Source organism: Salvelinus namaycush, chromosome 20, assembly GCF_016432855.1.
Source record: "Salvelinus namaycush isolate Seneca chromosome 20, SaNama_1.0, whole genome shotgun sequence".
Taxonomy (NCBI): domain Eukaryota; kingdom Metazoa; phylum Chordata; class Actinopteri; order Salmoniformes; family Salmonidae; genus Salvelinus; species Salvelinus namaycush.
Genome location: NC_052326.1, coordinates 27,090,761 through 27,107,776, shown reverse-complemented (window position 1 = coordinate 27,107,776; position 17,016 = coordinate 27,090,761). Strand labels below are relative to the sequence as shown.

Sequence of the window (17,016 nt, the reverse complement as noted above, 5' to 3'; positions counted from 1 at the left end):
TCGATTGATGAAGAAAAAGAATATGCAATACATTTTAGAATAAGGGTGTAACGTAACAAAAAGTGAAGGGCTCTGAATACTTTACGAATGCACTGTATATATTTGTGGCAGGTTTGAATCCTTTTAACCTTTGCAGTTCTCCATATCAGTCCTCTATATCATATGATAGAGTGTAGTTATGCTTTCCCTAGATTTTATGTACAACATTTCCTTGTAACTTAGTGTGCCACTGAAGCACTTGAGCAGACGACTGCTCTTGACACACCTTCTTTCATTTCAATGCTCTACCTGCTTCAGCTAAGTGTTTAGAGGCAGGAACAATATTGATTGGCGTTGGTTACAATGCCAACAGTCCAGAGGGATCTGTATATTTTGAAAGGCTATGTGCAAGGCTGCTGTAAAGACACTGTCTTCATTGTCTATTTGCAAGCATTCATGCTATGATCTTCACATAAGCACCACTGTCTCATCTAGTTTCAGTGTCCTACTGTATCTTGTGTACTTTAAGCCAATACTCTCCTTGTTCATCATGTAGGAGTTATATAGTGTGATACTTCAGGCCAAGCATACAGTAAGTAGCTAGTGTCTTAGAAACTTCAGTACCTCCACCAAAGAGTCTGCCTACGTCCTGTACATACACCATGGAGAAGAATTAACAGATCACAATCACTTTTAGAGCAGAAATCCAGGAAGAAATGCACTGTATAATGTGCTGCTATTGATGTAGAAGATGAAAGAGGACTTGTCCAGTCATTACAAATAGCACAGATGAAGAGTACAAAAGGAGTCCCTCCCAGGCACAACACTTTTTTGATGATCTCATATTATGAGAAATCTTTGCAATAAATTGCTACCAAGCATATAAAAATGTATTGACATAACCTTGTTACAAATAATTCATCAGCACAAGAAAGACTGTAGTATTTATAGGCACAAATTGGAATGTATTACAGAACTCACACAAGCACACAGTGTTAGTTTAATATCTGCCAAGACCTTTTCCCACAAGTATTTACACACCTTCATCACACAGATAGCAAAGCTTTTACCGTACGTTGTTACCATAACAAACTAAAAAAGTACACTTGCCAATCTGAAAGGACAGGGAAGGAAGAAAATGTCCCCCCCCCCAAAAAAAACATGACCCACTTTCATAAAGTAAAATGCCCACTTGGCCTGTAACTTTTATCGTCGTTTGATTTACAGTTAGCTGTGAAGTCAAAATGATTCCATTTTAGCTAGCTTTCTTTTATGAAGAGGATTGCTTTATTTGTATTTTTATCACAATGTTCAAAGCCATGGTGTTGATGATTAAATTGACTACATTTATATTACTGCATAATATTCTATCTGTGTATGTTGGTGCGCATAATGTTTAATACTAATTAAGATTTTATCTGTAAACGTTTTCATCCTGTGTATATTTCATTGTATATTTGAAGTTTCTCTATTTTGTAGTTGGTATACCTTATCTATGACTATGGGAGTGTAAAAGGAGTGCGACGAGGGGGGTACAGTATGTTAACCTTGTGTGATCCTAATGTAGCCTCATTTTGAGAACGTGTATTGTCGAACTCTGACGAGCTACATGTGCAGCACTCTGGTTCTCATGTGTTCCTCTCTCAGCTGCTTGTAGAGAGGCGTGGCCCTCCAGACAAGAACACATGGATAAGCATATCCATGCAGTAGGTTAATATCCAACCAGTCTTTGCTTGAAGTTCTAGTCAAGCTTTATTTTAGTCGAAATCCCTCACTTTAAACATCTGTAAATATTCTTACGTCTGTAAGATTCTACAACCGATAATAATCCAATTATTATAAAGATAGAGCAAAACTTGTGAAGTATATAAATGTCTTAACACTGCAGAACTGTTTTAATAAGAGTTAATGTGGAAGAAATTACTATTGGATGTGGTGAATATGAATGCACTTTTTCACTTGAACTCCAAAAGAGTATTGTTATGTTTTTGTTTTGTTGTCTGCATGTTGGTATGCTCAATGTTTGCCCTAGCGTGGGTACAGTCTTTGTTAAAGCATTGTACTATTATATTATCTGCTGCAGTAACAGTAACGGGATGGGAGGCTAAAACCTCTGTAGAGAAAATTAGTTGTGGTTAGGAACTGCCCCTTTGTAGCTAAAGTGTTAAAGTGACTTTCAACATAATATGAGTGTGTGAGTGTGGGTATGTGTATTTGTGTCTATGAATGTGTGTTAGTGAGTTTGTAGTTTACTTCTTATAATAAGTGGGTGCAGGGACTTACCAAGCAGAAGTTGAACATTGAATCGGAGGCCCAACCAAAACCAACTCTCTCTTCCATCATGACGATTGTACGCTATTGAAACTACATGTGAAAAGAGTAATAATGTTTTTGGGGATATCACCAAAAATATCAATAAACCATAAAGAACCTGTCAAGTGATTTGTGTTGAACTTTTAGGACAAGCTAGATGTGTAGATAAGATACATGTAGTTTGGATGGCCTGAAACACTGTGCTGTTCTCTTTACAAATGGGAGCATAATGTTTCCTAGCATTGCGCAAACTTAACCATTTGGCACTCAACATATCCCATATTGGGAAATAACCATGTTCCCAGCTGAACACAATCACACATGTCCTCACTCTCATTAAGTAATATATACTGTACACAGAGGAAAGTATTGCCATGGTTCACAAGGATCATAATTAATTCACATTTCAATGCAATGAAAATACGCCCTTTGTACATATTTGTGAAGCAATCCCTTGGAGGCCAACAGATGACACATATCTGTACACAGCTGTTGTTATTCTGGAAGAGGAAATGGTGCTGTCCTCTCTCATAATGGATGTTTTGGCAGAGAACAGCTAAAGGGCTTCTCAGAAGCCAATGTACAACCCTTCAACAAGAGGACACAGCTGTGAACACAGGCTTAACCCATCAGAACACAGGCAGTAGACATTTTTATTAGACTTTGTTGCGGATGATTATTACAGACAGATATTGTGGTGATATTACGCTCTCACCCAACTGTGACATATAATGAAAAAATTACTGAACAGAAACTTAGAAACTATAGAATATACAGTAACTATAATTGCAATGTTTTAATTTGTAGTGTTAATATTGTTAGAGGTTTTAATGTTTTTATATCAAAGATAATGCATTTCATCTGTGTTTCAATTTCCCCTGATAAATCATGCATTTTGTTTTAAATATCAATGTGATTTCACACTCTCACCTAAACAAATCATGAATAAGAATTAACCAGGCAAGTATTGATAGAATACCAGAAATAGCATTGTTTAAACTCATTGTTTCACATATAGAAAAGTACATGTCTAAATCAATGCTCAATTAATGTAAAATGAATTAGTATAGCTATACTAAACCCAAATATTAACACAACATGCAACAATTTCCATGATTTTACTGTTACAGTAAATCAGTCATTTGAAATAAATAAATTAGGCCCTAATCTATGGATTTCACAAGACTGGGCAGGGGCAAAGCCATGGGTGGGCTTGGGAGGGCATAGGCCCAGCCAATCAGAATATTTTTCCCCCCACAAAAAAGCTTTATTGCAGACAGAAATACTCCTCAGTTTCATCAGCTGTCCGGGTGGCTGGTCTCAGACGATCCCGCAGGTGAAGAAGGCAATGTTGAGGTCCTGGGCAGGCGTGGTTATTCCTGCAGTGGACATTCCGGCAGTCAACATGCCAATGTAACGCTCCCTCAAAACATCTGTGGCATTGTGTTGTGTGACAAAACTGCACATTTTAGAGTGGCCAATTATTGTCCCCAACGCATGTAATGATCATGCTGTTTATTCAGCTTCTTGATATGCCACACGTGTCAGGTGAATGGATTATCTTGGCAAAGGAGAAATGCTCACTAACACGGATGTACTGTAAACAAATTTGTTTACAAAATTTGAGAGGAAGAAGCTTTTTGTGCTCATGGAAAATGTCTGGGCTCTTTCATTTCAGCTCATGAAACATGGGACCAACACTTCATATGTTGTGTTTATATTTTTGTTCAGTGTAAATTACTTGACTGAAACTTGAATATGATTACACACTCTACATGTCAGCAAAAGTATTGTATTTGGTTCAAAACATTCTCTAAGACCTAAACCTCAACTGGAGTTGTGCATAAAGGGTGTGACCATTGAGCAAGTTGAGGAAGCTGAACTCCTAGGTAACATTCAATGGTCAATTATCATGGTCAAGTCATATTGACAAAGTTGTTATGTCTGGTATAAAAAGTTTTTTAACACTAAAATCAACTGTACTAGTTGTTCGGGCTCTGATCTTCTTCCATCTTGATTACTGTCCGGTGGGGGCGGAGCTAGCATGTTGGAGTGAACGGCGGTGTGTGAGAGGCTCCTGCAGCTTTTTTGCGAAATAATCTAACTTAACCTACTTTATGATACTTTTTACAGCAAACTTTTCTTTCTAATACAACATTGTAACTTTCTGTGTAAAAATGCCGAGTAATAGGCGACCAAAGGACAATAAATCCACATCGGAGGCCTACTCCACACCAAACAACGAGACAGACATGGCGGAAGGCACAGGCAACAACATGACACTTAAAGAACTTACCCGGGCTTTGGGAGAACTACGTGTTGCTTTAGCTGAGGATCTTAAGGCTACTATTGCTGAACTGGACACCAAAATCGAGAGCACCATTCGAACGGTCGCTTCGCAGGGCCAGAGTATTGTGGACCTTGAGAAAGCTTCTGAATTCAACGCTGGTAGGATCGACGAGTTAGAGAAGCTATGCTCGTCACTGCAGGATAGGGTGCAGAGGCTTTCTGTGAAAGTGGTCGACCTGGAGGGCCGTTCCAGACGTAATAACCTTCGCGTTGTTGGTCTGGCAGAGGGGGTAGAGGCGGGCTCTCGCCCCACCGACTTCTTCGCCAAGCTATTGAAGGATGCAATGGGATTGGATGTTTTGGCTTCGGACCCCCAGCTGGACCGTGCACATCGCGCCCTTGTCCCAGTGCCTGGACCGGGCCAACGTCCTCGCCCAGTAATCATCTGTTGTCACAGTTTCAAGACCAAGGATCTTATCCTGCGCGAGGCCCGAATGAGGGGCAACCTGTTACATAAAGGGCACCCCTTCCGTGTCTATGATGATTACGCGCCCGATGTGGCAAAGCACCGCGGCGGCTACAGAGATGTCATGACCAAACTCTACAAACTCCATCTTCGCCCAGCCTTGCTCTTCCCTGCAAGACTAAGAATTACCCCGCCTTCCGGTGAGAAGATTTGTCTCTCCTCGGTTTTGGACGCAGAGAAGTTTATCCGGGAACATACGCCAATCCCCCGTACAGGTTAGAGTGCCTTGTCATTGTGTGTTAGGGTCTGCTCATGGAATCGAATCCATACTATACCATAACGGGTGAAACCGTATTGAACGGTCTCAACAAGGGCTACCGAACATGTAAGATGCTGTGGAGGGCGGTCTGAGCTCTCAGTTAAAGTCACTTTCATTCTGGCTGTGTTCAGAGCGATGCCTATTTGGGATGCCTTCCAGGTTTGATCATTGACACTTTCGGATGAATATACTTATATTCCCCCATTTTTTGTTTTGTTTCGTTATTTATTTTTCAATTCTTACATTTATTGTTATTACAATACCATTTATTTATTGCTTGCAGGGGACTGGGGGTGATGGTTGGGAAGGGGCAGACACAGACACCTGGATAGCAAGTTGATGTTTTGTGCCGTTCTGCCTTTGTTTTAGCCGAGGGCCGCTCTCCCGATTAGATCCCCACCAGCCCTCTGTAGTGTCTGTGTAGGTGTGCGTACATATAATTATTATTTGTACTTCATAATTATTTTCTCTTAGCATTTTACTATTATGTATGTGTATATTTTAAATTAGTGTAGATTATTACACTGGGGCATGAATGTTTGTGTATGTATGTGTATGTATGTGTATATATGCATATGTATATATGTATGGGTGTGTGTGTGTATATATGTATATATATTTTTTAAATATATACTTTTATATGTATTTTTTTTGTGTGTGTGTATGTATGTGTGTATGTACGTATGTATGTATGTGTGTGTATGTGTGTATGTATGTGTGTGTGTATGTATGTGTATGTATATATGTATATGTGTATGTGTAGGTATGTATGTATATATGTATATATATATATATATATATATAACCTTTTTATTTATTTATTTTCTGACTGGGGGGTACGTTTAATTAAGAAAAATTCTTGTTTCCGATCTAACCCACAATATGTAAATGTACTGCTGTCTATGTCGGTTGCTGATGGTTCATGTTTAGACCGGCATTGCTTAGCAATATAATCTTGTGATGCTATATCTTGCTTATCTCAGGGATTGACCCAAGATGACGCTTAAGTGCGCAATATGCAACTTATTCTCTTTAGGTTTATTAGATGCTAATTGAACACTTTATTCGCGGGAGCCTCCTCAGTTCATATGTTAGTAGAAGTTCTAGGATAGTGAGAGGTGAACGTATAGTTGGGATTTTATTTTTGTTTTACCTCTTGTTCGAGGTCGCGCCGTGCTTTTTTGGCATCGGCCAGACAATGTGTTTATTATTCTTTTTTTTCTTTTTTTTTCTTTCCTATTTGTTTGATCGGGGGGGTAAATAGTGGGGAAAGTAGGGGAACAGGGTGGGAAGTAAAGGTGCTTGCAGGGGGGAGGGGCTGGTTGGATACTGCTCGGGTGTAGCTGCTACATATGCTGATCGTGATGGTTTGGTGCGCTTTCTTACCTTTTTATTGAGTTACATGTTATGCAGGCCACCATAGGAACTACAAATGAGAGGGGGGCGGGGCTCACATTCACTTCCTGGAATGTCAAGGGTTTAAACGAACCAATTAAGAGAGGCAAGGTCCTAGCCCACTTGAAAGCACTCTCGTCTGATATTATATTTTTTGCAAGAAACCCATCTGAAAAATAATTCTCATAGCAGACTTAAATGTAGGTGGGTGGGGCAAGTGTATCACTCTAACTTCTCTGCCAAAACGAGAGGCACAGCGATTCTGGTACGGAAAGGAATTCCCTTTCTACATAAAACCACTATTGTGGATAAAGAGGGTCGTTATGTGATCGTAATAGGAGAGATCCACTCTACTTCTGTAACTCTACTAAATATCTATGGGCCAAACATTGATAATCCCTCTTTTTTCAAAAGAGTCCTTGCCCTGATTCCAGATATCTCCCATACTAACCTGATCATTGGAGGGGACCTTAACTGTGTGCTAGACCAATATTTGGACAGATCCTCTACCCGGCGAACCCCCACCTCCTATTCAAGTGAATTCTTGAATACCTACATAAAGAATTCTAACTTATTTGATATATGGAGGATCACTAACCCTAAGGGTAGGGAATACTCCTTTTACTCTCATGTTCACAAAGTTGATACTCGAATTGACTACTTTTTGGTTGATGCTAAACTACTCCCCTATACCTGTAATGTGAAGTATCATGATATTATAATCTCGGACCACAGTCCACTCACCTTCTCCCTGAGATTGGGTGACATCGTACCAAACGAGAGAGTCTGGAGGTTAAATCCTCAGCTCCTCACAGAACCAACATTCTGTGAACATCTTAAAGACCAAATTACATTTTTCTTTGATACCAACGACAACACAGAGACTTCCCCAGCATTACTGTGGGAAACACTTAAGGCTTATTTGAGAGGCTGTATCATCTCCTATCAGACTGTCAGGAGTAGGCAAAACAGGGGAAAACTGGTAGAACTGGAGGGACAAATTCACTTACTGGATAGGGAGAATGCTAGACATCCATCTATGGAGAAACATAAAAAAATTACCTCTTTAAAATTTGAATATAATCAGATTCTCTCAGCTAAAATTGCTAAATCTTTTCTCTAGGCCAAGCAAAAATATTTTGAGTTTGGTGACAAACCACACAAATTACTCGCCAGACAACTTCGAAAAAATGTGAGTGACCGAATGATTCACAAAGTTAAATCTGCATCTGGGGAATTACTCTCTTCCCCCAAAGACATCAATGACAGATTCCGTCAGTTTTATGAGACTCTATATACATCTAAAGCAGATCCTAACCCCTTAATTATGCAAAACTTTTTGGAGGACTGTAATCTTCCTGCCCTGAACCAGGAAGATTCTAACTTCCTGAATAAGGAAATATCTCTTGAAGAAATTCGAGAAACAATTAAAACTCTAAAGTGTGGCAAGACCCCGGGCCCAGATGGATACCCTGGTGAATTCTATAAATCATTCAGCAACATGCTCTCTCCCTACCTGCACAAAATGTTGGTTCAGGCCAAGGAGGATGGAGCTCTCCCATCTACTTTGGATGAAGCATTCATTACAGTTATACATAAGAAGGGTAAAGATCCGGAAGAGGTAGGGTCATACAGACCAATATCCCTCCTTAATACAGACCAAAAGATTTTAGCAAAAACCCTGGCTAACAGGCTTAGCACTTTAATTGGCAAATTGGTCCACTCGGACCAGACCGGCTTTATCCCGAACAGAAACTCATTCTTCAATCTCAGGCGCCTCTTCAACATTATGTATTCTCAGAGGTTACCAAACGTGGACCTTGCCGTTATATCTCTTGACGCCGAGAAGGCTTTTGACCAAGTTGAGTGGTCCTATAGAGTCCTACAGAAATTTAATATTGGAGATGGGTTCATAAATTGGATCCAGCTTTTATATAGGAACCCCTGTGCGAGAATACTCACTAACCAATCATTGTCGCCCCGATTTAACCTCTACAGAGGGACAAGGCAGGGTTGTGCGCTGTCGCCTATGCTCTTCGCCCTAATCATTGAACCTCTAGCTCAGGCGATTAGATCTGATGCAGCAATACACGGCTATAATACTAAAGATACTCTAAATAAGATTTCCCTATACGCAGATGACATTCTCCTCTATGTAACAGAACCCCAAGCTAGTATTCCAGCTATTCTTGATGTGATTAATTTGTTTGGTACCTTCTCGGGATACAGAATAAATTGGAACAAGAGTGAATTAATGCCCATACAGTTACAAAACACCTCCTGGCTAGAACATCTTCCAGTTAAGTTATCTTCCGAAAAATTTACCTATCTAGGAATTGTAGTTACCAAACAATACTCCTTACTATTTAAAGAGAATTTCCCCTCTCTGATGCAAAAACTCAAGACAAACATACAATTTTGGAGAACTCTCCCAATTTCTCTGCTCGGAAGAATTAATGCCATTAAAATGGTCTTCCTCCCACAACTGCTCTACCTATACCAGAACATCCCAGTATTCATACCTAAATCCTTTCATAAACAACTGGACTCAATTATCAATCCTTTCATCTGGGATTATAAAACACACAGGATAGGTAAAAAACACCTCTGCAAATCCAAAATGGAAGGAGGATTGTCTCTCCCAAATTTTATATTTTATTATTGGGCCGCTAACCTCCGCGCTGTTACGTTTTTGCTGGATGACGCACGTCCGTCACCCAGCTGGCTTAGTATGGAGCGGGAGGAGTGTCACCCCTTCTCTATTGGTGCTGTGATTTTGTCGCCTGTCAATCTGGAGAGGTCACTTTATCGTAACAATCCTATTATACATAGCACAGTCCGAATCTGGAAGCAAATTAAAACCCACTTTGAGCTTAGACCAATGTCATTCATGCTCCCTGTTGCCAGGAACCCCTCCTTTGCCCCCTCTAACCTTGATAACACCTTTGAGCAATGGGGAGAGTTGGGGATAAGTACCATAGGGGATTTATATATAGAAGGGACCTTTGCTTCCTTTGAGTTGCTGAGGGAAACTTATAATCTTCCCAGAAGTAACTTTTTCAGATACCTACAAATCAGAGACTATGTTAGAAAGCACCTCCCAACATTTGGGAACGCTAAGCCTTCCATGTTTGACGGATGCATAAAAACATCCCCCACCTCAGACAAACTGATATCTCGTTTATATGATGCTTTTCAATCGGTTAGCACACCTTCTACAGATGCCATTAAGGCAAAATGGGAGGAAGAACTAGGGACTGACATTTCGGTGGCAGACTGGGAAGATAGCTTGGAGTATATCCACACCTGCTCCATTAACTCCAGACATCGTCTCATACAATTCAAGGTATTACACAGATTACACTATTCCAAAACCAAACTGCATAGGATATTTCCTGATACATCCCCTATGTGTGATAAATGTCAGGCTGCACAGGGTACACTACTCCACTGCTTTGCCCTATGCTCTAGCTTGTATGGTTACTGGTGTGGAATTTTTAGGATCCTCTCTGAAGTTCTGGAGACTTCAATTGACCCAGACCCGCTTCTGATAATCCTGGGAGTGTCTGATTCCCTAAACGGATTAACCAACCCTCAAAAACAACTCATCTCTTACAGTCTCATTTCGGCAAAAAAACTAATCTTGTTGTTTTGGAAAAAGAAGGAAGCGCCCACTACCAAATTATGGCTCAGCGAATTGGCAAACACTGTACACTTAGAAAGGATTAGATATATTCTGAACAATAAACTATCAACATTTGATCAAATCTGGCAGCCTTTCCTCTCTTACTTGGACCATTCGGCGCTGTGAATATGTACTTTTTAACGCACTCTCAATTGTAATATTTTAATCCACCTTTGGGCAGCATGTGCTGGCACCGCCACCCGAGCAGTCGGGAGGGGAATAAGGGGAAGGGATAAAGGGGGGGAAGAAGTGGGGGAGGGATAAAGGGGGGGAATAAGTGGGGGGGGGGGGGCCTACCCTCTTTCTTTCTACCTGTCCTTGTTCTGTATGTCTTGTTTTGTAATAATTGTTTTGTATCCAGAACTCTGGGTCTTTTTGTTTCTGTCTGCTCTATGTTTAGATAAAAATTGTATACCTGCCTTTTATACCTATACACCATTCCTGTGTGTGTTCAATAAAAAATATTTGAACGGGATTACTGTCCGGTAATATGGTCAAGTGCAGCAAAGAAATCCCTAGCAAAGCTGCAGCTGGCTCAAAACAAAGCAGCAGGCCTTGCCCTTAACTGCACACACAGAACTAACATCAAGAACATGCATGACAGTTTTTCCTGGTTGAGGGTTGACGAGAGATGAACTGATTCCCTTCTAGTCTTTATGAGAAATATTACTGTGATGAAAATTCCAGATTGTCTGCATAATCAGATAACATACAGCTCAGACACCCATACATACCCCACAAGACATGCCACCAGGGGTCTCTTCACAGTCCCCAGGTCCAAAACAAATTCACGGAAATGCACAGTATTATACAGAGCCATGATTGCATGGAACTCCCTTCCATCTCCAATTACTCAAGCAAACAGCAAAATTACATAAAACAAATGGATAAAACAACATCTCATGGCACAATAGGGACTGTGAAGTGACACACATACAAACACATGCCCACACACTCTATCACACTCTAACACAAACAATCTACACACACGTTATTCTTTAGTTGTGTTGTTTGTACAATGAGTGTAGAAAACATTAAGAACCCCTGCTCTTTCCATGACCAGGTGAATACAGGTGATAGCTATGATCACTTATTGATGTAATTTGTTAAATCCACTTTAATCAATGTAGATAAGGTTAAAGAATGATTTTTGAGACATGGATTGTGTATGTGTTCCATTCAGAGGGTGAATGGGCAAGACAAAAGATTTAAGTGCCTTTGAACGGGTATGGTAGTAGGTGCCAGGGGCAGCGGTTTGTGTCAAGAACTGCAATCCTGCTGGGTTTTTTACGCTCAGTTTCTCAAATGTGAATGAACAGTTTCCCGTGTGTATCAAGAATGATCCACCACCCAAATGGCCATCCAGCCAACTTGACACAACTGTGGGAAGCATTGAAGTCAACATGGGCCAGCATCCCTGTGGAACACTTTCGACACCTTGCCCCGACAAAGTCCACGCCCCGACGAATTGAGGCTGTTCTGAGGGCAGAAGGGGGTGCAACTCAATGTTAGGAAGGTGTTCTTGATGTTTGGAATACTAACTGTATATTGTATCATTTTACATTTGTGTGACTGTTCTTGTCTATCAGTACATCAGTGTTTTGTTACTTGTTGTGTTTTATGTTTTTGTGTGGACCCCAGGAAGAATAGCTGCTGCTTCTGCAAAAGCTAATGGGGATCCGAATAAACCAATAATACATAGTACCTTGAATACACACAAACAAATATTGTTTGACCTTTGGGCTATAAAGATATTAAAATGTAAAATGTTATAATGTTATTCATGGTATAACATAGCTATAATGTCCCAATCTGGTGTAATGGTACAATCAGGATCCAGTCTCTACATCCAGGGTCTCATAGCCAGACTAACGCCGGGATTCATTCTAAGAGGGAAAGAGAGAGAAAAGTTGATCTTGTTTTATGAGGAACAAAAATAGGGATATTAATATAATCAAATATGAATATACAAATATTATAAAATACCTGAACAAGAGCGCTCCCCTGATAACAGGCATAATTCTATCTGCTCCCCACTTGGGGATGGCTGGCTAAGCACTCCAGACAGGGGCAGGTGTTGCCTCTTCTTCTTCTTTGGGAGCTTTTGTTGGGCCATGGCCAGGGAGTGGTACAGGCGGAAGTTATTGACTATGACTGGGACAGGCATGGCTATGGTCAGAATACCTGCCAGAGCACACAGGGCTCCAATTACCATGCCGGAACAGGTCTCCGGGTACATGTCCCCATAGCCCAGGGTTGTCATGGTAACCACCGCCCACCAGAAGCCTATGGGGATGTTCTTAAAATTGGTGTGCGCAGTCAAAGTTGGGTCTTCAGGGTCACCATGTACTCGCTCTGCGTAGAATTCCAGGGTGCTGAAAATTAGCATTCCAATTCCAAAGAAGACAGCAAGGAGGCAGAACTCTTGAACGCTGGCCTTTAGTGTGTAGACTAACACACGCACTCCCACCATGTGGCGCATCAGCTTAAAGATCCTCAGGATCCTCACAAAGTTCAGCACACGCAGGAAGCCCAGGGCATTCCCACTCAGCCCCACATCCAAGAAGAAGGGCAGGATGGCCACAAAGTCAATGATGTTTAGTATGTTCTTCACAAACAGCAGTATGTTGGAGCAGCAGGTGAAACGGACCAGGAACTCAAATATGAACCACACCACACAGACGCCCTCCACCACAGTCAGAGTAGGTTTGGTCACTATCTCATAGTACGTCACCTCTTCGGTGTGGTTCCCATCTATGACCAGCTCTGTGCGTTGCTCTAACGTGTGGAAGCTGTCATGTGTCTCCAGACAGAAAGCTGTGATGGAAAGGAGGATGAAGAAGAGGGAAGCAAACGCAATGACCTGCAAATGACAAGAAGGGGCATTGTATGACTCTAAGTGGATCATCTCATAATGATTAAAGACACAAACAACACACTGATTTACTTGTCTTCTAGGTTTGATTGACGTGTTGGACCATTGTATTAAAAAGGCTATTTGTTGTTGAGATTAGGCTTGTGTGTTGTCTCCTGAACTGACTCAATCCCATGGTTGCTGTTTCATATGGAGCCACAGTACCTTCATTTGAGTGACATGACCTAATGAGAGTTACATGACTGAACCATTCAAGGGACTCTGAGGGTGAATCTCAATTGCATTTTTTCATTCCTTCATTCCTCTCTCCCCATCTCCTTCTCAAAGCACATTGGAGCAGAAGATCTGAAGTTCCTGCACTCCAATCTTCTCTGTTTTAAGAAGGAGGAAAGGAAAACATATGTAAGAAGAAAATAGAATTGAGATTCACCCTGAAGCTTCAATTCTGGTGAAGCTGCTTTTATTATTACAAGTCCTAGCCTATGGAACAGCCGACAAGAGAATCTGAGTGTAGTAAAAACAGTGGATTTTTTATTTATTTCTGCACACACCTTTTTAGCCTTGCCTTTACTTATTTTTTACATTTGGCTTATGCTACTACCTTTTGTAGTAGTTGTTTTTTGCCCTTATTGTCTGTGATTACTTTTATTTATATCTTATTCTTTTTTGTTTTCAATTTTTATTTGTGAAGTGCATGGTTTAAAGATATGGACATTTCTGCGCATGTGCAAATAAAAATGTGTGAACAGTAGCTGCTGCTCAGTGCTCTGCTGCCGCTTCCCCCTCCTTGTATACCTTTGCCTGGGATGTATTCATTACGCTGATTCTGTTGCAAAACTTTTCTTAAACGGAAGCAAACGAAACGGGGCAGGACCTCCCTGAATTTGTCAAATAACAACTCTCGTTTGGCAAATGATTACACCCCAGGTGTAGCCCACAAATCTTATGTTGTACACAAAGGGCATGGTTGACATGTTCCAACTATTTATTGGATTCCATGCCTCAGTAGGCTATTAAGCATATGCATGATTTCATGTTATTTTTTCAGGAGGGGAATTAGGCTACATGCAGCTATTTACATGTTGTACACAAAAGATGATCAACATGTTCATACAAACTTGCAGATAGTTTTTTGCCCCAAGGCAAAACTCAAGTGGGGAGTTAAATGCAGCTATTTAGGCAGCATATCAAACACAAGCAAGACACAGACATACAGTCTAATTAGAAATGTAATGTTATTTTTTTATCATAATTGTAAACATTGGCTAACAAAACACAGATTGTTTTTACTCCAATGCAACATGTATGGACTGTGTCCTGCTTGTGCAACTGCAATATCCATTACAACAGACAGAGAAGGCTGTAGCCTTCATAAAGGCCTTGAATGTTTGTTCAAATCACTGCAGGGTTTTTATTTCAGCTGCTCAGAATATGAGGTAGTGATATAGACAACATCAACAAGGACAAATATGTGTACGTAAAATAACACATGCGCAGAACGTGATCTGGATCCATAGGTTTGAGAAAGAGGTTTCCAGAGGGGCAGAGCAGGGGCACAAACTCAGTATTCACAGCCACGGCCTTTAAAGGGGTGTGATACATCAGACGTGCTTCAGGCTTTCAGAGCTGCTTCCACGTGCTTCTCCAAGCCATTGCAAGTGTTTATTTTTCTTCAAAATTAGTGACTCTGTTTCACTGCTGTGATCCGTTTCTATGCCTGCTGCCTGCTCTGCGCAGTCATTAGAGCTGTTTGGTTTATGGAAAAGCCATATGGTTTATAACTGCAGTAAACAGAGCCTGCCTGCTACCACACCACCTTCTCCACAGCTTGGTAGGAATGCCCAGAGGGAATTACCCAGCCTCACACTGACTAGCCTGATTCAGTCCCTATCAAAACTTATTTTTTTATTAATTGGGAGAGAATAAAGAATACAAACCTTGGCAGTCTTAGACGAGAACGGGTCATCAAATAAAGCCCATATTTTTGGTTTCCACCTTTTGAAGCAGCTCTGAGAATTAGCTGGGTTGTCCTCAACATCGAATGACTCTGGAAACTCTTCATTGTGGTGCTCATTTGAGTCAGATGGGCCGAACGCTGCAAGGGCCTCTTTGGCATCCCTATGTTGGCAGAATGTTATCCAGCAACAAGGTTCCACGTCTGCCTTGTCGACCCCCCAAAAAGCCAACTCCTCTTCAAAAAGGGGACCGCAGACATCTTTTGGACAGTGAAGCTTACCGGTTCTGTAATAATTCAGAACATTGGAGAAAACACCTGGATGTCTGTCGAAGAAGAATTCAGGGTCACCACTGGGGTCATGATCCATCAGTTTAGCCAAACGGGTACCAGGCAAGCTCTTGAGAGTGCTCATGTAAGTTTCATGACGCATGCCACCAACGTTGATAACAACCTTTTTTGTGACATCCCCTTTTTTGTCCCAGTCTTCCCTTAGATATGTTTTCGACGAGGTCCTGTCGTGGCCATGGGCTGAAGTATGGCCCTGAGAGGACACATACATTGAGCTGATCATGACCTGGAAGGAATGTTGTTTAGCCTACGGTCCTCATCTGTGCCAACATTTTTGAAGAGATTTAAAAGGTTTCTCAGGCCCAGGGGTAAAGAAAAACAGCATTACGGCAGGCTATCATCTCTCTCCTTTGGTAGTTAAGTTTGAGAAGAAATCATGATCTTTCCTTCTATTTATTGCTTCAGAGCCTACTACAGTGTAGTCCCGCCCTGTAGGCAGCCCCCTTCCTGCATTCCAAAGTTTTTCCCACTTCTGTCAGTTAGGGAAACCTGGTCTCCAAGCATTTAGTATTATTCCTGAAGTAAATCTGAGATACTCTATTTAGTATGATATGTTACATTTTGTATGGTATGTATTAATTTGTGGATGTCCAACACCCATTTCATATGATATATTACAAATTAAAAAGGTGTATTATGTTACGATGCACAATAGGTTCCCGAATTTGCAAAACATGTGATATCTTGCGAATTCCAACTAGGTGGCTAGCTGACTAACGTTATCTAGGCAGTTAGGTTAGAGGGTTAAGGTCAGGAGAAGAGATCCGTGATGAGATTTGAACTCACAACCTTTGAGTTGCTAGACGTTCGTGTTATACCCCCACCCTGACCAACCACCCTACTTTTGTTTTTGCCTTAAGTAACCATTTGTGTTATGTAGCCATACCAAACATAACATATCATACTAACTTGAGTGCATCGGATTTACATTTAGTATGTTATTTCTAGTCTATAAGACCAGGCTGGTTAGGGGTACGGCTTAATTTCTTTACATCTTAAAGTTTATATCAATAGATTTCAAAATAGGTAAAACATCCAAACATAAATCTCTGGAAAAGAACAACCTCACAATATGTGAGACAGTTTTAAGAGTTTCTCCATCAGTGAATAACTGCTGTCACTGTCACCTTTACTATAAGGATGAACTAATAAGTAATTAATTGAAGTGCAAATGGTTAACAAACTCTTCACATTCTTTGAACCTCAACATTGACTAAAGCGTAAAGCAGTATCTATTGGGCTAATGACCTCTGGTGTCATCCTGCTGTATAAGGGACATGACACTGCCCTCTAGTGTGTTTCCAAGAGAAATAGTCAGAGAAAGAATGACATAAAAGCTGTATAATAACCAACACTTTTGCTCTTTATTCGCTTGCTTTTATATGTATAT

General features: G+C 40.8%; 1 protein-coding gene across 1 annotated transcript; it reads right to left on the bottom strand.

The window, feature by feature from the left end:
• Positions 1 to 11,908: 11,908 nt before the first annotated feature.
• On the bottom strand, positions 11,909 to 15,972 carry LOC120065735 (potassium voltage-gated channel subfamily C member 1-like). The gene is made up of 3 exons (XM_039016823.1): positions 15,259 to 15,972; positions 12,433 to 13,309; positions 11,909 to 12,332 (listed from the first exon to the last, which is right to left on the bottom strand). Exons 1-3 carry the CDS (start codon positions 15,847 to 15,849, stop codon positions 12,328 to 12,330), a joined length of 1,473 nt encoding a protein of 490 aa, XP_038872751.1. The 5' UTR covers positions 15,850 to 15,972; the 3' UTR covers positions 11,909 to 12,327.
• Positions 15,973 to 17,016: the final 1,044 nt, after the last annotated feature.